This window comes from Puma concolor, chromosome A1, assembly GCF_028749965.1.
Source record: "Puma concolor isolate L17-30 chromosome A1, mPumCon1.1.hap2, whole genome shotgun sequence".
In the NCBI taxonomy this organism is placed as follows: domain Eukaryota; kingdom Metazoa; phylum Chordata; class Mammalia; order Carnivora; family Felidae; genus Puma; species Puma concolor.
This window is the reverse complement of record NC_141667.1, coordinates 82,687,649-82,714,278: the sequence shown is the minus strand read 5'-3', so window position 1 is coordinate 82,714,278 and position 26,630 is coordinate 82,687,649. Positions and strand designations below refer to the sequence as shown.

General features: G+C 37.8%; 1 protein-coding gene across 1 annotated transcript in view; it reads right to left on the bottom strand.

Moving 5' to 3' along the window:
• ELL2 (elongation factor for RNA polymerase II 2) overlaps positions 1-26,630 on the bottom strand; it is a 73,314-nt gene that overhangs the window by 11,090 nt on the left and 35,594 nt on the right. Inside the window, exons 3-8 of the mRNA XM_025924379.2 lie at positions 19,170-19,291; positions 14,228-14,391; positions 7,395-7,654; positions 3,881-4,005; positions 3,637-3,724; positions 1,229-1,802 (exon numbers count right to left, since the gene is read on the bottom strand). Of these exons, the coding sequence (XP_025780164.2) occupies positions 1,229-1,802; positions 3,637-3,724; positions 3,881-4,005; positions 7,395-7,654; positions 14,228-14,391; positions 19,170-19,291 (1,333 nt within the window). The remainder of the gene's footprint in view (positions 1-1,228; positions 1,803-3,636; positions 3,725-3,880; positions 4,006-7,394; positions 7,655-14,227; positions 14,392-19,169; positions 19,292-26,630) is intronic.

Below are 26,630 nucleotides of genomic sequence, written 5' to 3'. Positions count from 1 at the left end.
TTGGCAAATTTAAGTACAACAGTGTTTGAGGGAAAAAGCTTACACCTACCTTTTGGGTCACTATACAGTATCACACTGATCTAAATATTTCAACAGATAAGCTGTGATGTGCAGTATAGTCAATCCAGGTCAGTGAAGGCACTGCATTTTACTATGCTGCAAAGCTCCTCTCATGTGGTAAAAAATGGTCAGTTAAATCTAAGAATTACAGACTTCCAGTATTATGGGCAAATTACAGAAAGGCAACACTCTTTAACCTCTTCATTAAAGTAACTTTTCTAAAGTCGTATTTTCCTCGAGAATTTTGCTTTGGTTATGCTGAGTTTAAAATTGGCAGCAATGCTAAATGAGGGGCTTGAATCTTGGATGTGCTGTTTGGGGGACATTAAGGTTTAGAGCACAACTTTTTTTTTTTAAATAAGAAAAATATAATTTTGTTACTAGGTGTTAAAAATCATTACACCTTAGGTAAGTGGTCTTCCTATGATTAGTTTTTCTTTAGAAGTAAAGCATTATTTTAAGCTTCTTTGCATCTTTAGGTTATCTGGCTTTTTAAGTTTTCAAAAGCTTGAAATGGTTAAATTTTACTAATGCTAGTTTACTAAAACAGTGTTCTCAAAATTGAAAAAATAATTTCTTAAGCTCTAACAAGCAAATTGCCAACAGCCTTGCATAAGACAAATTGCTTTCCCTCTGAATAAAGATGATGTTATGGATCTGCATATGCAATCTTACCTTGCTGGTTTTATAAAGAATTTGACATTTCCCCTGTGTTAACATTAATTAAGGCAGGGGTGACCCTGTTTCTCTGGCAAAGAAGGAAAAGAATTATTTTTATCGCTAATTGTGTGTCTGGTAAAATTAGTTCAAGAATGGCAGAGAATAGGTCACGTTGAGGTTGTGCAATACCCTGACAGTTATGGAAAAGAGCAACAAAGTCTACCTTTTAAGAGGGGGTCTCTAGAGGATAACAGTCATTTTCAAATGTTACCATGTTATTATCAAATTTAGAAACTATGTTTAATAGTTGGCTAAAAAGAGACCAAAAATTACTGATGTTAAATATAAGAAAAGAAAAATCTGCTCCAAAGCACAACACTAAGATTATTAACACAAGGTCATTTGATAAAAAAGCATTACTAATTATATAAACAGCATAATGTCCCTCACGATAGTCTGCTCTGCCCGATCATTTAACACATGTTGGTTTTACAAATGTAAAGTGTACCTTCATTGGAATCTGGACTGGAGTTGTTCAGCTTGGCAATTTCCTCTTCTTCTCTTTTAAGGTCCTCTTCCTTTTCTTCAGTCATCTCAATGTCATGCTTTTTAATTTGGTCCTTTTCCTTGTGTTTTTTAGACTTCTTTTTGGACTTTTTGTGAGACATTGAATGGGTTTCTTCCATAGGCTTTGGACACTTTAGTAGAACTGAACCAGGGGGTAAGGCTTCCAGAGAAGTCCTAGAGGTATATTTGTCTTGCTGGTCCTCATAGATACTACTGTTTTGACTAAAACTGTCAACAGGTAGGTCTTGAGTCCCCCGGCCTTCTGGAGTGCTAGGGGAATTGGAGTTAGAATTTACAGTCTGAGGAGGGTTGGAAACGGGCAGGTGGGTTGAAGGCAGTGGTGGAGGGGTAGGGATGGCAGCAGCTGCAGGAGGCGGCAGGAGGCCTGCAGCAGATTTTTCACTCGTGGCATTCAAATGACCATTTAATGTTGGCGGCACTCTATTTGTCAGGTGAGATATTCGAGCTTTCTTATTCATTAAAGGATCAATGAAATCTGAATCTAAAAGCCGTTTCTGTTGGGGAGGGGCAGAAAAAAAACCGAGCCACTTTGCATTAAAACTCAATATGTGCATCATTGGCTACCATATGAACAACTGTACTTATACTTTCTGATCATATAGCCCACCCTAAGTTCTTGGAGAGACTATGCCATTTATGTGGACTGTACCACTTAGGAGAGTACTAAGAAGAGGTAACCTTCTTCCTCTGAGGGCTGTGGCTGACCTAGTTATAGTAAAAGAGAGGAAGGAGAAAGCAGTTTGTACCATTTCACTCGGTGAGGACTAAGAAGGGTAGGTAAAGGGCAACAAAAGCCTATACTTATTTAACCTCCTCTAATGTGCTAACATGCTCTACTTATGAATATTTTGGCTGCCATTTATTATTTTATCTGTCTTAAAATGGGAACAGCCAGCACTTCAAAGTAATTTCTCTAAGTATCTCTATTATTGCTGAAATGCTATTCAGTTTTTTTTCCCCTCTAAATATATCTCTTCATCGGATTGGAAGGTAAGTTTTAATAACTAGTCCATAAAAATGATATGGAATTAGTATTTCAGAAATTTAAAAAATTATGCTAATACTGTCCCAATCCAGCAATAACAATATTTAAATTAAAGAGGGAATTCAGATAGTCGAAAAGTACAAAGCATACATCCAATGTAATAATGTGGCCTAAGCTTCACCTTGAAAAAAAATAACAGTTAATCATCCCATTAATTATTCTGTTTCCAATTTAGCACCATTGATTTGGCAGCCATTACATAATTAATTAGATTACAGTATAAATAACTTCATGGCAGTTGGCATTAAAAGTGAGGATTCTACAGACAATGTACATGCAAGGACAAAATTGCTTTTATTTTGTTCTCCCTCTGTTCCTCACAATAGGTTTCTAACAGTTTTTGACATGTGAGTAGCCTTTTGCCCACAGCAAGCTTACTGTTGTCCACACATCTGTCCTGTCTCCCGAATCCTTGGGAGGAGGGTCCAGAGAGAGGAGCACTGTGTGAGCAGCACTGGGGTAGATAGGTTTGTCCCACTGTCAATCCCCAAATCAGGGAAATAAAGAATCTTTTGGGGGAAATTTTAAGCTGGAAGGAGTGAGGTCTAATTGGAATATTCTGACTGGGATTTAATTGAAAAATACGTTAAGGACACACATGTATGAAAAGGACAGGGGCGCCTGGGTGGCGCAGTCGGTTAGGCGTCCGACTTCAGCCAGGTCACGATCTTGCGGTCCGTGAGTTCGAGCCCCGCGTCAGGCTCTGGGCTGATGGCTCAGAGCCTGGAGCCTGTTTCCGATTCTGTGTCTCCCTCTCTCTCTGCCCCTCCCCCGTTCATGCTCTGTCTCTCTCTGTCCCAAAAATAAAAAAAATAAACGTTGAAAAAAAAAAATTTTAAGAAAAGGACAGAATTTTTTATTTGCTTATTTTATAAACATTTTTCCTTAAGAATATTTTTCTGGAACATGTTTCAGGTAGTATTAAATGCCTCCAATTTTCAATATAATCTGAGACTGAATACAGGACTGGGTAAGTCTTCTAGGTAGTGACCAAATAAAAAAGTAGATAATCTTATAATAAAATGGAAACTTCAAATATAGAAAAGCAGAGTAGATATTAAGCACTTTGACAAGCAGTGCTGTGTAGTGAAAAAGAGGTGTGGGCTGTGAGCCAGGACCTGAATTCTAAACAGAGCTCTGCCATGAGCTGGCCATGTGACTTTGGGTAGGCAAGCTGTGCGGCTTCTCTGGGCCTCATTTCTCTCATGCATAAATCAGACCACGTGAACTAGCTGGTCCCTAGAGTTCACATAGGGGCTATGGTTATGTAATTTTAGGAATACCTGAGGAGAAGATGCACCATCTCTACTAGAACATACAGGAGATTCTGAACGGCTGGTGCTGGCAGCATTCTGAGATGGATTTAATTTTCTGTAAAGGATACATACATATGTTCCAGTTATGAAGAGAATTTTCAAATGTTCATGATAAAAAGCTTACTCTTGCTTCTCTTTTCCTTCTCAACACTAAAATAACAATAACTAATATTATCACTTACTTGATCGGTTTCAAAGAAGAAAAATTTACCTCGAGAGCACTGACTGTAATGACCGTCTGTCGATTTCATTGTATCCAGGCCAGTCTTTTTGAAGTTCTTTAAAAACATAATCCTTTAAGGTATACGAGAGGTCCTTAGGATTCAGATTGGCTACCTGGCACATAGTGTGAAAACAGAGCATTAGCCGTTTTTGCTATTTCCTAACCCAAAACAGGCAACATTTTGCATTTACACTGAAAACAACTGTACCAGTTGGCTACAAAGGGACTGCCAGTTTTGCATATGACAGGTCTCAATAAATGCTGTTTGACTTCATTGGGGAATTAAAACTTTATATATGCAGCTAAATATTTTTTCCCTGAATGTCCACCACATGACATTTCTATTCAAACAGCCTACTGAGGCAAAAAGTGGAGGAAGATTTATTTATTTATATATATATTTTTAAGTCAAGTTTTTCTAGTCAAAGGAGTTAGGTTAACAACTTCATTATTTACTTCTGGCCATTAACTCCCGTTACTTGTGAATCACAGTAAAAATCTTTGATCATTTGTATTACGTACAAACCAAATAGTGCCCAAATGTTGGGTTATAAACTTTCCCTTCAGCAATCAGCAGAAATTATCTCCATAAATAGTATCAATTCTGATGCCCTTGTCTGTCATTTCCTTGGCTTGCTAAGCTTGCTTCTTGTAGTTGCCAGATCTCCTGAAGAACCACTTATTCAAAGTCCTTGAAATTCCCGAAAACCAATAAATGGAAACGTACAGCAAAATAACCCCCAAATTACTGTTATTAGTCAGCTAGTTTATTCTCAAGTGTAATCTCTTCTTATTGCTTAACTGCAATTCGTACAGTGTCCAGGCCTAGATTCCATCAACAATAAAAATGTACAGATTCAGGTGCCAAAGCAAGAGTCATGTTTAAGGCTGGTGGAAAGGTAATCCTCCAGTTATTTCCTACTGAAATTTTTTTTTTTTTTAAGTTTATTTATTTTGAGAGAGAGAGAGAGAAAGTGAGCAGGGAGGGACAGAGAAAAAGGGGGACAGAGGATCCAAAGCAGGCTCTGTGCTGACAGCAGACAGCCTGATGTGGGGCTCAAACTTGCAAACTACGAGACCATGACCTGAGCTGAAGTCAGACACTCAGCCAACCAACTGAGCCACCCAGGTGTCCCAAAAATGCTCTTTTTAATAAATTGACTTCTTTCTGTGTCTTTTTAAAGTACTATCAAATATACTATGATAGTTTATGGTTTTTTTACAGCTTAACATTAATCTAACATTAATACTGTTATAAAGTAGAAAATGGTAGGCTTAAGATTCAAATTTGCAAACAAGATGACACAAAACCAGATTTCTCAAAGTGGAAAAATACAATGCTTAGCTTTTTCCTATTATCCTCAGGACTACAGACTATCCTCAGGTCCTCATAATGGGACCTTCTCCTGCTTTCCTCCTTCTGCCTTTTTGTCTTTTTTGTGCACTCTTCTATATGCTGGAGTGCTTAGGACCTATTGTCTGCCTTGTATTCTTCATTACCATCATTATTTCATTCAGCCTTAGGGCTTTCTTCTTTGCTTTCTTTCATCTCTACAACAAACATGGGCCTGGAACTCATGACCTTGAGATCAAGAATCCCATGCTCCTCCAACTGAGCCAGCTATAAGGCTTTCAATAGCCAATTGATATACTGCTATCTCCTAATTTATAATTCTACCTCCAATTGTTGTCTCAACACCATGGCCTTATATGTAACTACTAAACATCTATCACTATTGGGTTATGGCTAACAGACATCTCCTGAACAGAAATCCTAGTGCCCCTCCATACACCTGTTCCTTTGCCATCCCTCCCCCTCTCAATTAATGGTCAGTATCCATTCAGTTGCTCCATTTAGTTGGTCTGGGTTAGAGTGCAGACACTGGCATTTTTTAAAAGCTCCCCAGAAGATTACAATGTGCAGTTAAGATTATGCTCTAGATTCTGCCAAATGATTTAACATAAAGACACTCATGTCCCATTTGCTGCTGAATTAAGCATACCTACATTTTAATGTACTTATGTCTATATACATATAAAGAATCACATAACTACTGACATCAATAATACCCTCTGTGTGAATGAATTGCCTCGGCCATCATTTTACATTTTATCGTATAAACTTAGGAGGTAATTTACAACCTCCCTGGAGATTCAGTCATCAGGTATTTTGTGATATGTAGCCTGAACCTCCCTCCTTCCCCCCACCAAAAAAAAATTAAAACACATACACACTCTGACACTCATTCATTCTTTCACCCTGTCTTTTGAGCTCTTAAAACTGCTATGTGACATATGGATTTAAATTAAGTGTTTCCAAAAAGTGTTCAAACAATTTAATAAGATCCTTGAGAATGTCCAAGATACACTGGGGGTTGATTAACCTAGAATTGGAGATTTTGGCTTTATTCTTTCATAATATTTAGTATCATGACTTGAATGTAAGAGAATAGATGAAAAAAAGGGACTTAAAAGTGTCATTCTTTGAATAATAAATGAAAACCTATAGGTTTATTTTTTTTAATGGTGAAATTTAAGAACTGTGGAAATGTTACTGCTTTAGAAAAAAAATTCTTTGATTTGAACAGTAATCAATATTTATGACCCCAAATCAATATGAAAAATATAGCAAGTTATAGTTTGACAAACTAGTGACATCAACAAAATCTACAACCTACTTTAATACTTAAGCTTGTGATTATAAGGTAATTGATCAAAGGTAATACTTTACATATTCATATCCCTTAATAAAGACAACTGAATGATCTCAGCACACTCAGTGGCAAAAAAAGGTAGAGTAAAAAGCATGCAGGGCAAGACACATTTGAAACTATTTAGTAGGTAAACATATTCTAGCTTATACAAACCAAAGACTGATAAGAATAAACTGTACAACTTCACCTATATAACAATAAAAATTACAGCAGTACTTTAGTGACCCAAGACCAAAATCAGCCAACAAAAACTTCTTACCTTTTTGGGGTGCCCAGGTGGCTCTGTCGGTTAGGCATCTGACTCTTGATTTTGGCTCAGGTCATGATCTCACACTTCATGAGTTCAAGCCCCGCACTGGGCTCTGCGCTGCCAGTGCTGAGTCTACTTGAGATTTTCTCTCTCTCCCTCTCCCCTGCATGTGCATTCCCTCTCTCTCTCTCTCTCTCTCTCTCTCAAAAATAAATAAGCTTAAAAAAACTTCTTTTATAATGGAATTTCAGAGCAAAATTTGTTTAACCCAAATGAAGATAATGACTTGAAACTTCATTTTTAAAGCCTTTTTTAAGCTTCTAGCTTATAAGACCTACTATAAATGACCACATTTCAATGAGCTTTTCATTAGGTGTTTTTAAAACAAGATGGCTTAATATTCAAGAGTTATAATTCATATACATTGATCAAAATGATCCTGAAATTTCTCTACCTTAAATAATACTAACAACAAGCCTTCTGAAATGAACTTCTCAACAAGAAGGCGCACAGAAGGAACTCTCTCTGCATGTCTCACCTGTTGCAGAATTGCTCCAAGGGAGTTCTTGTCTTTCTGATTGACACCATCTTTCTGCAGTCGAGCCAGGAGCTCCGGTTTCTTGTAAGCCTTCAGTGCCAGTAAGTGAATCACCCTGTCCCTATATGGACGCTGAGAAACACTGCTGCCTCCGTGAGTCTTTCGAATCGTATTTGCAGGATTCATGGGGGTTGACCGTTTCCTCTCAGGCACTGCATCTGAAACAGCTTGAGGCGCTTTCCGAATTTGCACTCTTTTCCCTAAAGTCCAGTGGAAATGACATTGTTACACATTTGTGGGTAAGATTATAATGAGCATCTCAGTTTCCTCAACTCTGATTCAGGTACTTCTTCATTTCTGGAGGGAATTATAGGCCGCTTTGTTTCAGTTTTTACATTAAAGAGATATGCAAACAGAAAGCTTTTTGAATAAATGGCCTAAGATTATGGATTTGAAATTGTCTTGATAGAAGCATTTATTGGAATAAATATGTATATAGAATCATTCTGTCCATTTAGCTACATATGGATATTAATTAGTGACACAAACTGTAGCAAGTGGTTGGGAATTTTAAGGTTGTAGGTAGTTCATGTTAAGTGCAAATAAAGTAATTTCCATGCTTACCCATGCTATTTACTGACCTTATATGTACATATTATATGTCATTTCTTTGGCAGAAATGAATATAACAAATGTGAAATGTGAGCAATACCTGTTGTATCTCACTAAGAACACAGTTTTGGCTGAGCTGAAAAATTATCTTAATCTCACAGATTCAGGGACCACAAAGAGGGGAGTCAGACATAATTTGGGGTCAACATTCACAAGGGCAACCACAAGACATACTCCTTTTCAATAGGCCATAACAAATTTTAGGGGTCAAAAGACAAAACCAAAACCAACAAAAAATCTCAGAGGGCCAGACAAGCAGATACCTCCTCTGCAGGGCTGAAGCTACACAGGTGAATTAGAGGAATGGAAAATGGTAAAAATGAGGCCTTCCCATCATTCCTGCCAGGCGAGTGCCATTTGGTAATTAACCCACTTTCTGCTTAAACTTAACACTGAGAAGTGGCAAATGTTTCCTTCTAGAAAAACAAAACCTGGTAACAATTCCTTGTTGAAGAAAAAATTAGAATTAAACTGCTGTGTAAGACCCTCATTTTATCATTTTTGAGGTGGACTCTTATAGCACCTTTCATACACTCTGAACCTCCAACTCTATGCCATGTGGTTGGGGGGCGGATATTAATAACATATAATGTAGGACAACTGCATTAGGAACAAGACTAGCAACTAGAAACAGCAGATAAGCAAAAGCAGTCTCTTAAGTGCTGCAGTCTGGGGTGAAAACAGCTTAATGGAGCAGGAGCAGTACTGATAGTAACTCTGTCCATGCAGGGGTCCTGAGGCCTGGCCAGAGGGGCTGTTAGTTTGACACAATCCTACGTAGAATAGAGGAGAAAGGGTGAATGATCTCACTGGCTTTTGTATTTCCCTACTGCCTGGACATAACAAATTGTAAATATCAGATCAAAATATTGCACAACAAGAGAACTCAACATTAAAGGAGCACTACTCAGTGATAAGAAAAGCTATTAAGGTGCAATTAGAGTTTTGGAGATAGATTTAGATTTGGTTTCTGTATTTTTCTTAGAGATAGATCAATGTCAGATGGGCAGGGAGCTAATATTTATCATGAAACAATTATGTGGTGGGGGAGCACTATATTAAGACCTTTACACTCATTAGATCTCACAATACAGTAACCTGATGAAACAGGCATGGTCCCACTCACAGATGAGAAAACTGAGACTTTCAATGGGATAAGCTCAAACGGTAAAGTGCTCACTTAACATGTGGAAGGTTCTGTTCTTAATTAGTACCTAAGTTTTCCTACATGTACTTCTTTGTGGGAAAGGCATTATGAACAAATGCCCAATGTCTGCCATTGTTTCATCTTAGGCTGTAAACTCCATATGGGCAGGGCTGTGGCTGCTTTGTCCACTAGCAGACCTTGATTCAGTATTTGATGACTAGCAAAATGTCAATGTGAATGACAGCAAGAGAGCAAGTAGACAGCAGAGAAGCCGGAATCAATGTGGTCTGTATTTTCCCACACTGCCAGGATGCTAGCATATGAAGACACACTAAAATTTCTAAAACAGCAAACATAAACCTTCCAATCTACCACTTCTTAGTTATAATTGTATTAACAAACACTACTGTTCCTTGAAATTTGAATAGGAATTTGTGGGGAAAAAAATCCAGGGTCACAAAAGTTTAGGAAGTGCTATAAATCCCACACTCCTACCCTACCCTTTGTAACCTGTTTAGCTTATACTTCACCAAACAAAGCTGACTATGGAGCCCTGCCCACCACTCTTCTCTGGGGAGGTGAGTGGACAGAGAATGTTTTTTAGCTGGGCTCACACACACCATGATTGGTCATTTAGAATGAATTCAAGCCAGCAAGGAAGGCAAATAAAAACAAAAAGTGACAGTACTACCAGTATTTTCCAGGCTGCCCTACCTCCTCTGTATGTCTGACCCACCTCCGATTCTCAGTCTCCAGAAAGCCCCAAGGTTTCCTGAGTTTGCCCCTGCCCCTCCCTGAAGTAAGCATAGGGCAGACAAATAAGGGAGGCTCTCTAAGAGGAGCATGGGTATGATGTTTGACCAAAAATTAGAATCTGGTCTGGGATATGACAGCAGTGGAGTCTCACCTGGGGCCTAATGCTAGGCTGTCACTGGTACATGAATCTCCTACCCCTAGTACACTCACTTCACCTTTATCTCATTTTTCCTTTATTTATTTTTTACTTGTTATTTTTTTTAATGTAAGCTTTATGCCCAAAATGGGACTTGAACCCAGGACCCTGAGTGTTCCATGGTCTACTGACTGAGCCAGCCAGATGCCCTGTTTTCCCTTTGAACAGCCACCTGTGGGGTAACCCATTTCTTTTAAATGCTAAAAGAACAACAGAGCCACACTAGGCTACTGAGTTTCACACAAAGACTGCCGCCCCATCAGTCTGTGCCTATTTAACCAGGAAGGAGTTCTCTAGTTCAAGGTAGGACAGGCTACAGATGAAGAAAACATCAGTACTCTAAGTAGTTACAGAATTGAGATGCTAAAAAGAAAAGCAAGAAAATGTCAGTTCAAAGTGGGCAGAAGAAAGGCTTTATTTCTTTACATTTGCTTCAGAAAAGCTCTTTTAATAAAGCCCATGGGAGAACTTAATTCTCTTCCCAGACCCAACTGCTAATCAATTCCCTAGGCTCCTTATATAAACAGCAGCAGTGGGTCTGATAGAGTTGGGTAATCTGGGACTATATCTGAACTGCTGTTTCATAACAAGGAGTCTACTTCTAACTTCTCCATTCAATATGAGATGGTGAAAGTATTTATCCCTTCGTCTAACGGCTGTGAGTAAACAATCTGAAAGGAAGGTGTTAAAATAGTACATCAGAAAGAGAGCAGGGACTGCCATCTTCTGTAGTTGTTTTTCTGTTCTGTGGAACCTGATCAGAAGCCCTGGCAACACGGACCCAATGCTTTAAAAACACTGGCAGGACCTTGATGACGGGGTGACTGTCATGGTTAAATACATAAGCCAATGCAATGGAAACCATCTCCACATTTGGCATTTATGATCACTTCTTCCAAAGGTTTATTATTCAAATATATATTCGTAATGGTCAAAAATGTTATAATTACAAAGGACTTTCGATGTTATCCAGTTCAAATACCCCTTATCTAATAACTGAGAAAATTAAGGTCCACAGATGTTAAATGATTTGTCGAAGGTCATTCAAACATGTACTACATCATCAAAAATAAGCAGGATGAGGCAGAAGTTGGGAAAATTGGAAAAAGAATCCTAGAAATTAGATTGGTTGGGTTATTTTATAAACCTAAATAAGTATTAGCATGTATTACCAATTTACAATTCAATAACATTTCAGAATTTAGGTACAAGTCAGTGAGCAGACTTATTAGTAAAATGGAAGCAGTGATTAGTGATTTTGTTTTTTTTAAACAAAGGGAAAGGATTATGACAACACAACAATGCTCACCACTGATATAAATGTCATGACTAGAAGTGGAAATATTCTGAAGAAATACTAATGATGTTTTCTAGGTTAAAGCCTCTCCTGCTCCTCTCCAGGCAAAATAGATTTTGGTTTTGCTCAGTCTACAAGAGGGTCGCAAAAGCTTATATTTTTGGGTGACTAGGCCAGGTGACCCCTAGGGGCAGTCTTCACCCTCTCACACTGAGCTTGTGGCCCAATTCAGCTGCCAGAGGCCTGTCCTGGCACTGTGCCACCACAGCCCCTCAATGAGACTAGCATTATTCCTATTTGTCCTCCACCCAGGCTGACGCTGTTGAAAGAAGCCTTGTTCTGCAGGTACTTCTAAGGTGGCAGAGGTGAGCTTCTGGTATCATTTTATATGATATATTCAATTATGAACTAAAGGAAATAACACAACGTGTTAAGAGGCCAAACCCGTATTTGATATTTGTTGATTTTAACTATGTGATACGTAAAATGGAGAGGCAATGATAACTTCCCTTATGGGGTGATTTTGAGATCTAGATGAGTAACTACATGTAAAGTGCTAACCAGTGTCTCTGCATAGCAAGTACTCCGTAAGTACTGGGTACTGTTAGTATTGAAGGGTGAATGATGAGCATTCCAAAGTAATGAATGAGTCAGTTTGGAGGTACTGAAAAAGGCAGGAAGACACAAACTGAGCTGCCTAAAAGAAAGAAACATGGTAAAGGACTAGCAATGAATAAGATTAAAAGAAAAAGGTCAAAATATACCATTAACAAAGAAGAGTACAAAATTAAAAAGTTTTGAATTCTGAGGTGAGGAAATGGAGGCAGTGCAGAGGAGAGCAATAAAAATAATTAAAGAGTTGGGATACAGGCCATCTTAAGAAAAGTTAAAAGGAGCTGAGGTTATTTGACCCAGAGAGTAAAAAGCTGAGGAGGTTAATGACAAGATTTAAGACCAGAGAAGAACACTGTACTGTGCTGGCGGGCCACTGGGGCACCGAGGACAAGCAGAGTGGAGCACGTAGGCTGGCAGATATCACTACAGGGCTCTGTGGGGCAAACATATGTGTGTGCAGAGGGAGGCCAGCTTGTCTGAAAATGGCATGGATGTAATCTGGTTCAAATTTAAGCTTAGATAACCTCAAATTTTATGTAGTCACTCCTAAAAAATGTATGTAAGTTATCTGTAATGCCTATAAGAAACCCTGCAAGTTCTAAAATTCCTTGAAGGGTATGGTTTATGTGATTTTATGTGTTGAAAATTCTGCTGTGTAACATGCTGTGCAGATAAACTGTATCTGACCCTATCAAAACAAACAAACACACAAACAGAGGGGACACCCAAGGATAATTCTATGGAAAGGTACAATCACTGCTTACTTGCAGACTTTGGAACAAATCAAGGTAAAGTTTTTCAGCTAGTTCCATTGAGAGGGGAAAAAAATCATTTTGATGGCTTCAGTCTTCTTTTCCTTTGTCAAACACACCAATTTGTCTCACTGTTTATAAATGGTGGTATTGGACAGAGTAGAAAAATATTTCACAGTTTGTACTTAAGTGTGCCAGATTGTGTGTGTTTTTAAAACAATTTAAGATTTAGCCTACTACAGAGAAAGTTAATTAAGTTACTTGTGAGCATAAAGAGAAAGAAAGGAAGTTGGAAGTTGTTACCTCACTCAGCAGGAAAGGGAAGGTGAAAAATCTCACTGCTGGTAACTTAGTGGGTTGGGAATGGGCCCCATGGGTACAGATACCTGGGGAGTCCATGAATTGTTGTTAAACCAAACTAAATGTATCTAAGCTAAGCACCAAGTCCCAAGAGCACTGGCTGTGTTCCAAAGAAATACTTATTAAAGACACCAGTGGAGCTTCTCAAAGCTGAATGTACTGTAGCTGGGTCAGCAATGGGAAAATGCAGAAGTAAAATTAAACCAAACCATGGAAAGATGTTAATTAAAGAATTTGGTTATTCAAGAGACTCTTTTTGTGTGCACTTACATTTCCAAATTAATATTCTTTCATCATTTATGTATGGTGACTTATGTCATTAAACTGACCAAAGCCTCAAAGAGCTCTTCTTCACTCCTGATAATTCTCCCTATTACTGTTAATAGTCACTGTCAATCAACTCTTTAAAATTGTTAGGGTCACTGCTCATAAAGGAGAGATTCATCTTGCTGGTCTGGTCCTACTTCCCTTCATTCTGATGGATATTTGTGTGAGCTGATGATAAAGATGATGGGGCTGGGGCAGACTCTTAATTAATGGATACATGAGGATGAGAATCCATAAACGACATCACAACTGAGGTACCAAAAAGGCATCACCCTAATGCTTTGCTATAAGCACATTTTATATTTTGCAATAAAAATTCCTTGTGCAAAAGATCCTCTGAAATTCTACCAATGGATTTTACTGTAAAAATAACCCTACAATGCAAAACAAGACCTATACTGTCCATCACTGAAATGACATCACCCAGTGTCAAAGAAAACACAATGGTACCACTATTATAACCTCAAAAGTAACATGGCCAAATCCCAGTATTGTGAAATAATAACAAACAGCTAACAAAGGATTCAGGATTTTCTACCTGTTGAACTTACTATCAGTGTAAAGAGAAGAGATGATTTTTGACTATGTTATTTAAAATGTTCTAGAAACGAATTCTATGTTAAAATTAAATTAATATTACCAGTATTTACCTACAGTGGTCTTGAATTATTCCAATAATTCAATGAGAAGGAGAACGATATCTATACAAACCTACATATGGTCCGCCGGGTTTGATAACTTTTGTGCTTCGGTTGCGGGATTCCTCCTCTGCCTGGGTCATTCTTTCTCGTGTCATCTGATACGAGTCATTCGTTGCACACACTGTAATTTTATCTTGTATGAATCCCAGGCAATTGAGCTGGGAGGCTCCAGAGCTGTCAAGTAAGACAGTGGCTTTGTTAGAGACATCCCTCATTTTGTACACTAAAAGCAAGTGAGAGCTGTATAACCCTAAAATCAGCAGCCCAAATAATAGCTTTGCAATCTGGAAATAACTAATATTAATAACTTAAGATGTTGAAATTTAAAATATTTAAATTTCTCTCCTTCATTTCATATCACTTTTTTTTCATAATCTGAATAGAACAGGTAAAATGAACTCTCAGAGACCAAATCTGTAAAATTCTGAAAAAACATTAGTATTTATGTTGAAGACCAGAGTCTCAATGAGCACTGTAGTTCTGTCATTTTTAAAAAAAATTATCTACCACTGATACGAAAAATGTTTAGTTTACCCCTATAGAAACCATAATATGCATGCTTTAGAACTAACTAGAAGACACAGACCTACTGTAATGCTTTTTATTTTCAGTAAGATAATTAATTTTAAGACCAAAATATTGTTCAACACTGGGATTTCTTAATAGCCCAAAGATCCTAAACATTTGTATCCTTCATATTTACCATTTTGTTAAATCTCTATAGAAGATGACTTATTTGTATGGCAAATATTGAAGAACATTCTGGACAAGAGGCTTTTGCAAATATTTTTTTGAAAACTTTTATTTAAAAATCATGCATATTAACACTGGCCTAGAAGATGGCTCTGTTTCAAAGTATTATGGCAAAATTAGGGGATCATGGTAACAGTTGTACTGGTATTTTAAAAAGAAATTGCTATGGCCTTAAAACAGACTGGAATATAGAAGTAATAAAAATGTCACTATAGCTCTGATAGTCTATTTCCAAACTTACTTGGAAGCAGATTTGTTATGATGTCAAGAAATAGGATTAATAAAATTTTTATAAATTGTGAGTAACTGTACAAATGCTATTTAAAAAAACAAAACAAAACAGTTCCTTCATCTCATAAATATTTTTTAGGCAGGGACTGCATGCCAGGCAATGTGTGAGGGACAGAAAGAGACAGGGACTAAGACAGATGTGGTCCCTCCTTCAAGGAGCTCTCTAATGTGTGACAAGGATGAGCACACTAGAAATTATGACACAGTGTGATAGATGCTGGGAACGGGGGCGGGGTGGGGGGAGAGACAGGGAACCCCGGGAAGGTACTTCATCAGGATTGTGGGTAAGGTGGAGGCTTTCAAAAGGAAGTGATGCCTTTAGAAAGGAGAGGGAGGGGCAGGGAGGACAGAAGTTTTCTGGGAGTATAACCAACCTGTGCAGGCCCAGGGGGAAGTGTGGAGGAAGTCTGCAGTTTGGCCAAAGGGAGTTGGAAAGGACAATTAGAGATGAGTCTGAAGAGGGCATGAGAAGTACGTCATATAGGGCTTTGGAGGTCATGGCATAGATTTTGGATTTTATTCCAAGAAAACCAGAGGCTGAAAACAGGGGAGAGAAAATATCTCATTTGTACTGTAAAAAGATCAATCTGGATGAAGAACAGATTGGGAGGTAGGGGGCACAAAAGTGAATGCAGGAGACCAGTTAGAAGTCTACTGAAGGATTACTGGCAAGAAGTGAGAACTTGAACCAGTGTAGGGCAGTGTGAATGCAGAACAGTAAAGAGAGTCCAGACAGTGAGGAGAAGCAGAGTTGACAGGATCTGATAAGTGATTAGCCACAGGTAGAGACAGAAGTTAAAGATCATACCTAGGCTACTAGGTGTGTGGAGCTGCTATTTATTGAGGCACTGGAGTAGAACTACAAGAGAGAAAATGAGTTCAGTGTTGGACATGATGACTTTGAAGAAATAAGGCGAGGTCTCAGTAGGGAACCAACTGTGAAGAACACTAACATTTAAAATAAGAGGAAGATGAAAAGATGACCACAGGAGGCTGAAAAAGTATAACTGAAGAGGTAGAGGGAAACTCTAAGAACAATGTGTCATGGAAGCCATTGGAATAGCATGTTTCAAGAACCAGAGTGGTCTACAGTGTAACATGCTGGCAATGAGTCTAGAACAATAGGAACCAATAAGCATCCAATAGATTCTTCTCCAGTGGTCAAGGCCCTGTTGGGGGGTGCATGTTTCCACTGAATGGTGTGGAATGAAGTCAGATTTCAGGTACACAGTGAGTGGGAGGGTGGTTGTTTTTGCTCTTATTTTCTTTTTTATGAGACAGACTAGCACATGTCTGAATGCTGAAAGACCAGTGAAGGGAAGGGAAGGAGGGAGGAAGGTTTAACTCTCAGAGAAAGTGGGAAGAAGAATAAGTGAGAAGAAAAACTACAGTATGAAGATCTGGTGACAGGAAGTTTGGATTTCAATATCTCCCACCAAATAATTTAAGTAATTTACACAGTGAGAATAAGCTGAACCTACTGCCAATCATGATGAAGTTACAGCTTATACCAAGTAAGAACCAGATGATTACATGAAAACACCGTTGAGCTAAACCCTGCAGGCAAGAACGAGTACTCTCTTGTAGAACTGTCCACTCATCCCTTTTCAACTGAGCTACCTTAAAAGTTTAATTACTTTGACATATGCATGTAAACATTCCTAGAGTCTTTCTCTAGCCTAGCTCACTGTTTCCTGTAATAGAGTGTGTATTACTGTTCAAGAGGCCTGTGAATGGAGAGATTTAAGGAATTTTTTAAAGGTAATTTTGACTTTGGGATTTCCTCATTTTAGATATGATTAAAGTGAGGTTCAAGGAGATGTAAAAACAAAGAAAGGAGATTAGTTAGTATCTATTTTGTGAACATCTACTTATAGCATTTAGTTTGAGCTCAGCCAGCATAGTAAGCCTAGAAAAGGGGTATAAGGAAGCCTCTGCCCTAGAGGAGGCTGCACAACTACAAGAGAGACAAGATTCATGGGAAAAATAAAAATTCAATTCAACAGAAAAGGTGGAACAAAATTATAAAAAAGTATGCTTGCCAGGGTGAGAACTGAAAGCTTCAGTGCTTTTGTTTTCATAGTGGCAAATTTCAATTTATACCCATAGAAGACCATTTTATAAAGCACCTTAAACACTTTCATAGTTGGATCATACTTTATAAAACACATTTGGATCATACTAATGTATTTGACCCAATTTTCTCACAATAACTGTTTCATTTCCCTTGCTGCATCATGTAGCATTTTGTAAGTGACTTTAACTCAATTCTCCAAACAAGCAAGGTAGAAATAAATACACAGGGTATTTATGATCTGAGGGAGAAACCATATTACCTATGATGCTATCACTGGTTTTGAAGAGGGGATTGTTGCTCAGAATTCCTAATGGGACATTTAGCTGAATTTGAGGTCAAAGTGTTCTTACTATAATAAAATTCTCTAAAGACAAGCATAATAGGTGATAGCACCACCATTAGAAATCAGTGCGCCTTATGGTATGTAAAGGACACTGGACCAGGAGAACCCAGTTCTCATTCAGCCTTGTCATCAACTAACCACCTGTCTGACTGTAAAATCGTCATCTGTGGAATGAAGGGACTGAACTATACAATCACTCAGGGCCCTCATACTTGATGCTTCTGTCATCTTTTACAATGCTGTCCTAGAGCACTTTCTGCAATGTTGACAATGTTCTGTATCTGTGCTGTCTACTATGATAGCCACGAGCCATGTGGCTATTGAGTTATAATATGTGGTAAATGTAAGCAAAGAACTAAAATGTCGATTTTATTTCATTTTTATAAATTGAAATGTAAATAGCTACATACAGCCAGTAGCTATCACAGTGGACAGTAAAGAAAGATCTAGATAATTTGTAACATATACAATTTATACCAAAGAATATATGTTTGAGGTGGGCAACTTTTATATAGCAAAATTAACATATACTCAGGGAAAATCGCATATTAAGATAGAATAGAAAGTTATTTAGTACCCTAAATGGGAAGAGAAATTTAGAACTCTTTCAGTGAAGTGTCTTATTTTGTATCTCTGACTCCTATGCTCCCCTGGAACATAGCTTTCTTTTCCTCTCTCCCACGCACAGCAAGCGCTTACACAGTTTCAAGTACTGTACAGAGGAGAGATAGGCATGGATGATGTCCTGGGGGCACTTTGGGCCAATTTCAATGTTCTCGGGATGTTGCGGGTTCTAAGGCCTTGTCTTTATCCATGGGCAGAACAAACTCCCCCTCCTCAAGGGGCACATTCTTAAATCAGAAACAACCATAGCAAAGAAGAGTCAAACAAGTAGCTTATTGTTTACAGAAGACCTGAGTAGATAAGGGTTCCATGGTACCCTGGGATATATATGGGTATATATTCTTGTCTTCCTCCCTGCCCCCCCCCCCCTTTTTAATTAGAAGTGACTGCTATCCTGGGGTTAATTTCTAGTTTCCATTATGTTGCAGCATAAAAAAGTTTGAAAATCTATCTTAAAACAAGGCTTGTGCAGGCAAGAAAGAAAGGGATATGTATTTATTTTTTTCCCCTCCTTTACCCTTGAATATTACTATAAGCCACTCTTATTTAAATACAGTGAATACAAACTTTAAAAAAATGCTTAAACTTGTTTTGAATTAAAAAATGTTTTATAGATAAAAAATCTATACCTTAAAAAATCTCTGAGAGCAAGAATCTTAAAATTTTTATGACTGTATCCACAGTGACAAATGTAATTTGTAGCACATAGGTGCTCAATATTTCTTAATAAATGAGCTCTATAATTCAATTCAATAAACATTTATGGAATGGCTATTATAGATTTTATTGTTTAATTAAAAAAAAAAAAAAAAACCTCTCAAAGAAAAAGTATTCTCCCTTCAGCATACCTTGACATGTACTTACCTGGAAAATGTTTGCTGGATGCAGTCAAAACTGCCCTGAGGGTTGTCCTTACCCACATTTGACAAATAGAAGTTAAAGGTATGCACTTCATTGGGGGGGTCATTTTTAGGGATTTTGACAAGCTAAAGTGAGGGAAAAAGAGAAACACCTCAAATTACAAATTTGACATACCATGATCTGATGACTGACTTAACTGTTTTCAAGTGACATCCATTTTATAGGCAAGCCCTCTTGAGCATTTAAATTCATAGCATTTAAATCACCAAATCATTGAAGGAATCTAGCAAGTATGCCTATAACTCACCACACTCTTATTTCCATTTTTCTACCCTTAAGTATCAGTAGTCACTTCTGCTCAATAGTTTAAGAGGAACCATCTTCATTTCAAACTAGCAAATGATTACAGTTCACAAGAAACAGTTATTAGTGAATTTGCTAAAAAGCTCTTCCTCTTTTGTGCTACAGGTTCTGTCTGGCTGGCATGCCTCCCTGCTGAATATCTTCTAGATATTTAAATAGTCTCTGAGACAGAATCTATATTTCACTCTTTACCCTCTTATTATATACACTTTTAACTTTAATTCTTGCTTCTTTGAGTAATATTTTTGAAGAATAACTAGCAGTGTAAGGTGAATGCCATAATTCCATTCACACCAAAATGCAGATGGACGTTTCTCCTTGCCCTAAGATTCTCTTACTCATCCTCATGTTTACTGAACAGGGTTGGCAGCCTGGAGAGATGCTTCTGTAGGGCACTCCAAAGCTGAGCCCCACACAACACTGTGGAAAAGGCAAATGTTTTTATGCTCTTACTCAAGGTCTAATTTCTCTATTAGACGAGAAGCCCAATTAAGTGAAGGGATGGGGTTGCTCTAGATCAGTGCACCCCTGTATTAGGCACATCATCCTGGTACATGGTAGGACCTCAATAATCATCTGTGAACAAATGAACTGAAAACTTCTGTCTTTCAAATGCTCCACCCTTTCCAGCTCCTAAGACCTTTCTTACCTTGGTTTTGCAGGGGCTACCATGGTGTTAAGTGATAATTATAAAAAGGATTCATTGGTAAGAATTAGTAAAATATGACTTCTTGTTCTCCAGCCCCCAAATACACAGGGTTGTAGCAATTTAGTAGAAAAGTTGGGGGTGGGGGGAGGAGGAAATACTTTTCAATTCTCATTCTTTTCCCCCAAGTTTCCATTATAGTAGATTAAGACTCAGAACTAACTGGCTGCCAGGGAGATAGATAGAGGAGAGAATATTCATGAATGTGCTAGAAAGATAAACATGTATAACTTCTGCTTGGCTCTGGAGGACACTGACACTGCAGGCAACTCTGACTTCCTCGCTCTAAAAGACTGATAACTTTTGACTGACAGAAAAGAACCTGGAGGTAACAATTCCAACCCCCATGCTACCAAAAAAAAAAAAAAAAAAGTAAAGAAAGGTAAAAAGGGAGATAATTTGTAGTGTCTAGTGCATAGTAGATATGCAACAAATGTTTGTTGAAGGAATGAATGAATGGCAATAAATAAGTCAAAGAAGGGGTGCCTGGGTGGCTCAGTCGGTTGAACATCTGACTTTGGTTCAGGTCATGATCTCATGGTTCTCGGGTTCAAGCCCCAGGTGCTGACAGCTCGGAGCCTAGAGCCTGTTTCGGATTCTGTGTCTCCCTCACTCTGCCCTCCCCAGCTCACACTTGGTCTCTCTCTCTCTCTCTTTCAAAAATAAATAAACATTAAAAAAAAAAAAAAGTCAAAGAAAAACATCTTGACAGATGGGGATTCAGAATACTATGTAAAGTCTGAGAGGCCAAATTTTACCAAAGATGTTGAGTACTACATAATAGTACTCCATAGAGCCTCCATCATCCATGAATTTCAACTATCTTTGACTCCTTATTATAAATTAGTTCCAGTTGCTAGGGTAATAAGCTTCTACATTTATTATCTACTCTATAAATTATACCTTTTTGGGTCCCTAAAGTTACTTTTATTTCTCAAAATTTCCCCTAGTTCTAAAATGTTGGAACCTGGTGAGCAAGTCTTAAATCTAATGTTTTACTTCTTAATCCTATAGAGGTGTGGGAGAGCAGGAGCCAATGGAAAGCTGTGTGAGACACAAGGGAACAAAAAGTCTGTCCTCAGGCTAGTGTAACAGCATTCACTGATGTCTGTCTGCTTTTATTTTTTGAGGAACTGCAGGGCTGTTCTCTGCTGGGATAGAGAAGGAATGTGCGCTGTAGCTAAAGCCTCCTTAAAGGCCTAGGAGAGGAGGACAGGTAAAGAAGGTGTGAACACTTGAATGGAATGCCTTCTCCAGCTGTTAATTACTTAACTTCCATTCCCCTTCCCTGTTAACCCTCACAGAGATGTGCAGAACCTGGCTGGGGACACTGTCACAGTGGCCGCAGGCTCATCTCAAGGCCAGGCTGTGGTTTCACTTTAGGTCTAAGGTCTTCGTTCCTGTGCAGCTCAGGTCTAGAAATGCAGGAGTATTTCACCCAGCAAAGTATGGAAGTTTGTCCCTTTGGGGAGATTCTAAATTGCACAGTTTTTTCTATTTTTCAAGAGTGACTAGACTTTTTACTCAAATTCTACAAATGTTCAGTATTCTTCCGCTAAAAACGTTTTACCTTAATTAAGGGAGTCCTTAAGCGCAGACACCTATGAAACACGCATTTTAGGAAAGCCCTTAACAAACCTTTTTATTACTTAAACGTAGGGTTTTCCTTTCTCATCCTCTAAACCATGATTCTTCTTAAGTAACACTTAACACTTTTTAAGGTAAAAAATGATCTATATATTAAATTTTTTTTTTTAACACACACAGTGTCTTGTGTAAATCTGGAAGGTTCAATAACAAAAAAAAATATCTCATATGGATCAATTACTGTGTACACCCCTCAAAATATTAGGGTCTGGCTTGATGGTGGGCACAGAAGGCTTTCATATTCTCTTTCTTTAAAAGTTTCTTGAATAGAAAAAAAAACCCTATAGTCATTTAAAAAATATAAACAGAATAGGAAAGAATCAGATTAAAAAGAAAAGCATACACAACCCATGCTACACATCCACTGAAGATTTTGGAAGCGTGTATTACGCATATATCAGAACAGTTGCTCCCAACAAGGTAAAATTTTGCCCTCTGGAAACATCTGGTCTGGGTTGGTGCTACTGGTACCTCCTGGAGGGGAGCAACATTGTCTGACACCCTACAGTGGACAGGATAGCCCCTACAACAAAGAATTACCCAGTCTAAAATGTCAGTATGGCTAAAGGTGAGAAATTATGGATTAGAATTCTCAGTGACTTTTGATTAATGAAGTAGAAGGAAAAATAGTATCTTAAAAAAATAAAAGTTCCTAATCAAATGGCGGGGGCCATTTTAACTTATTTGAAACACCATTTTTTAAAAATTCTGATCAGAAGACAACGAAAGGCAAATAAGTGCACCTGAGCCATATTTAAAGTATATTTAAAGAATGAAGATTTAAGTACCTACTACAAATTAATTTCTGCAACTTCTTCTAAACATCATGAAGTTAAGCATGTCAAATAAACAAGTCTTTTTAAAAAATATTTATTTAGAAAGAGAGCATGCGTGCGTGTGCACACATACACACACACATGCGCGAGTGGGGAAGGGGCAGAGAAAGAAAGAATCTCAAGCAGGGTCCATGCTCACAGCGCGGAGCATGATGCGGGGCTCGAACCCATGACCCTGGGACCATGACCTAAACTAAAATCAAGAGTCAGACGCCCAAATGACTGAGCTACCCAGGCACCCCAGATTAGCAAAAGTCCTAATGGGAGTTATTAAAACAAACAAAATAAGTACTTTTGGAATGCCTACTTTATTATTTTATTCAATGTTTATTTTTGAAAGAGTGCAAGCAGGGGAGAGGTGGAGAGAAAAAGAGGGACAGAAAATCTGAAGTAGGCTCTACACTGACAGCAGACAGCTTGATGTGTGGCTTGAACTCAGGAATCATGAGATCATGACCTGAGCCAAAGTTGGACACTCAACTGACTGAGTGACCCAGGCACCCCTGGAATGCCTACTTTAGGTATCAGTAAAAAAAAAAAAAAAAAAAAAAAAAAAAAGAAGTTCTTACAAAGAGATAATAATTTACTAAGAACCCTCAAAATGTGAAAGGATAGCTTTGGAATAAAGAAAATGAATCTCTGTAGTGATGGTCTCTGACAATTCTGTTCCCCTAGTAAGTTCCAAAACCTTCGCTGGCAATCAATAACGCTTAGAAAAGACTGGTATAGTTTTCAACTTTGTTTCAGAAAAACAAAACAAAGACTTATCTGGAGAGTGTTTGTAGTCCCTACCATTCCTCCTTATTCACACATATATCACACATGTAGATAACATTCTCAGGCTGCTAATTACCAGAGACAAGCAAGCTTTGTCATCAGTTCTTTGTAAGAAAGGGAGCATGATGGAGAATGACAGAGATTCTCAACAATCTCTCCTAACCACTATTCCACTCTGTGGGTGTATTTCTAAGTGAGCACTGTGCAGATGGGGGCAGGGGCAGGTCTCTGGGCAAATCACATTCACCTTGGGACTGGGCTACCATCACAGGAAAAGAAATACTGATATCTGACTTAGAAACCATCTTGGAAGAACATCCCATTGTGTGATAGGAACTTCTCAGTTTTAATTATAGTATTTTAAGCTTTTCCTACAGGTCAGTGAGAATGCCATCATATTTAGGGACACATTGGGTCTATTTGAAATTTTTAGCTAAATGCCTTAAGAATGAAATACTACTTAATAAGTATCAAAGACTATGATTACAAACAGTTACTTATTCAAGATGAAGAATATAAAAATATACCATCATTTTCTGGGCAATTGGAAAAGTAGATTCTAATTTTCATTCCAAAAATGAGGGGCTGAAAATCAAAGGCTTGGGACCACAGTCCATAGCCCTCCTTCCAAACTCCAGTCTGTCTCTGATAAAAAGCTACACAGAAAGTTTCAGGAAACTTTCAGACATTTATAATTTACTTAAACACTGTATACCAAGATGTATAAGTCAAAACTTCTAATTATTCTGAGATACAAGCTCAGGCATATAGCAATGGAATACTATCTAGAAGGTCATTTCAACATCAAGTCACAGACCTCCTATTTACATAAAGACTACAACAACAGTAGCACAATCTGCACACTGCTGCAAATTACTCATACAGACATGCTAACATCTGCTTAAAAGCCATTCATACCTTTACTGCAGAGATTTCTTACCCTTAAGTCAAACACTATCTACTTGATACTGGACTGAGGTACATGCCAGATTAAAAATGGGACCATCAAGGGTTTTTGTTGTTGTTGTTGTTTGTTTGTTTGGGTTTTTTTTGGTATTCATTTAAAATGAATGCTTTGTTCTTTTGTGGGTATTAAAAAATGATTAAACTTACAGACTTTTTGAATTTTCATATCCAACCTTTTCGGTAAGATGCTCATGAGCCAGCAGTAACACACTTGGATATGACAGCTCTTGGTCCTTAAAGGAAACCTATAGTTCTGGCAGGGCTTTGAAATAAGTTAGTTGAATTTCTTCATTTTAGAGATTAGGAAAACAGACGCTCAGTGATTACTCAAGATTATGACTATTTAAAATTGTAACCCTTGTACTCCTGACCCCCTGATCCTGCTCCATATTTGCCTAAAACACTTGGTGACTGTACTACTTACAGATTATGTTTATTGTCTTTCTCCCCGACCAGAAAATAATCCTTGGAAGGACAGAGCCTTCTGTTTTTTTTCCCTGAATATATCACCAACATCTCAAACAGTGACTACCACAAAGTAGTCGCTCCATACATGTTTGTTGAATGAATGAAAATGCTGATTAATGTGTGAGCCAGGACTAGAACTGAAGTATCTGCTTTCTTTTCACCAGTATTTCCAAAGTAGGCTGAAAAATTTCCTTACAAGAAAAAGGAGGTGTATCCTAAAATACATTAGGGAAATGCCAGGTTAAATAAAATGACTTTCTTTGTTGTAGGTCCTTTCATACTGAATAATACTTTTCCATTTGTAGAATCAACCTCCTCCATTTCTATACTATCTCAGGGGAATGAATAGCTTATATTACTGTTACATTAGTAGTACATCTATTACTTTACTATATATAAACTAATATGTTTTAGCTTGGATTAAAAAAATGCTACAAATATTTAAACATTAGAATTCTCTATTCTCAAACCCTCTCAACGATTCTATGATTTCCTAAAAATCTAGAAAATTCAGTTTAGTTAGAGAAATGTATTTGCATGTACTGTTCCAGAGTTTGGGGGCAGAATGAATAATCTAGAATCAGAACAGAAAATAGAAACCTCAACCTGAAAGCCACAAGTCCTATTTTTCAAGCTAGAGCAGCAGTTATGACTTGAGGCCTAACATTATGGGTTTAGGGAAGGAAAAAAAGCCTGTCAGATCAGCCCAGATGTGCAAACCAATGCCGGGGTGGATGTGGGGGAGCAGAGATGGAAGGGTATCTTTCACCATCAATTGAAAAAGTTAAGTATTAGGGAAATCAGTAAGAACTAAATATTCCTACTGACACGGAAGAGCAGGAGTTGAAGAGGATCCCACACGTACTAGATACATCTGAAATTTCCACATGATAGATACTGTACTGAGGATAGTTGTGAAATATGCTAACTTTAGCACAAAGAGAAATATTGGTAGTTATCCAAAAAAAATTACGCCAGGTAGCAATTAATATGAATAATTTATGACAAAATAAATCCATTTATTTCCTGCATTCTTCCTCTTTATCAAGAAGTTATGGAAAAAAGTAAAGTGGAATAGTTTTCCCTATTATTCTTCATATAGCTCCTTTAGATTCAGTATTAGAATTTCTTAGAAAGTTCTCCATGAAAGGGTAGGCCAATATGGAACTTCCTTGTTTCTGTTACTTCTGTGGGATATAGTCTTATTACAAAAATCATTTCTGAGAATTGCATTCTCATCTCTAATGTATTCTTTTAAATTTATAGCCATCATGGGAAAACATCACTGATAGCAACATTTCAAAACTAATTTTAACTGGTTACAAGATGATGGTGGTTTGGATCAGGAGATGGGGAGGCATGGAGGTATTCAGGATACGTTTTGCAGGTAGGTGAAACAGGATTCCTACAGCTATTGAGTGCGAGGAATGAAAACAAGAGAGAAATCAAGGATGACACCAAGGTGTTTTCCCCTGAAAGAATAACGTTGATTGAGTATGAGTGTGCATGTTGTCTGTGTATGTGTGTATATGTATATATAAATGTATACACACACACACACACACACACACACATACATACATACAGTATCTTGGATATGATTATGAGTACCCTTAATATAACTGAATTCATACTAGCTAAGTACACTAAAATACAATTAACCAATACTGGTTTCACCAGTTAAAAAGAGGCTTCAAAGTG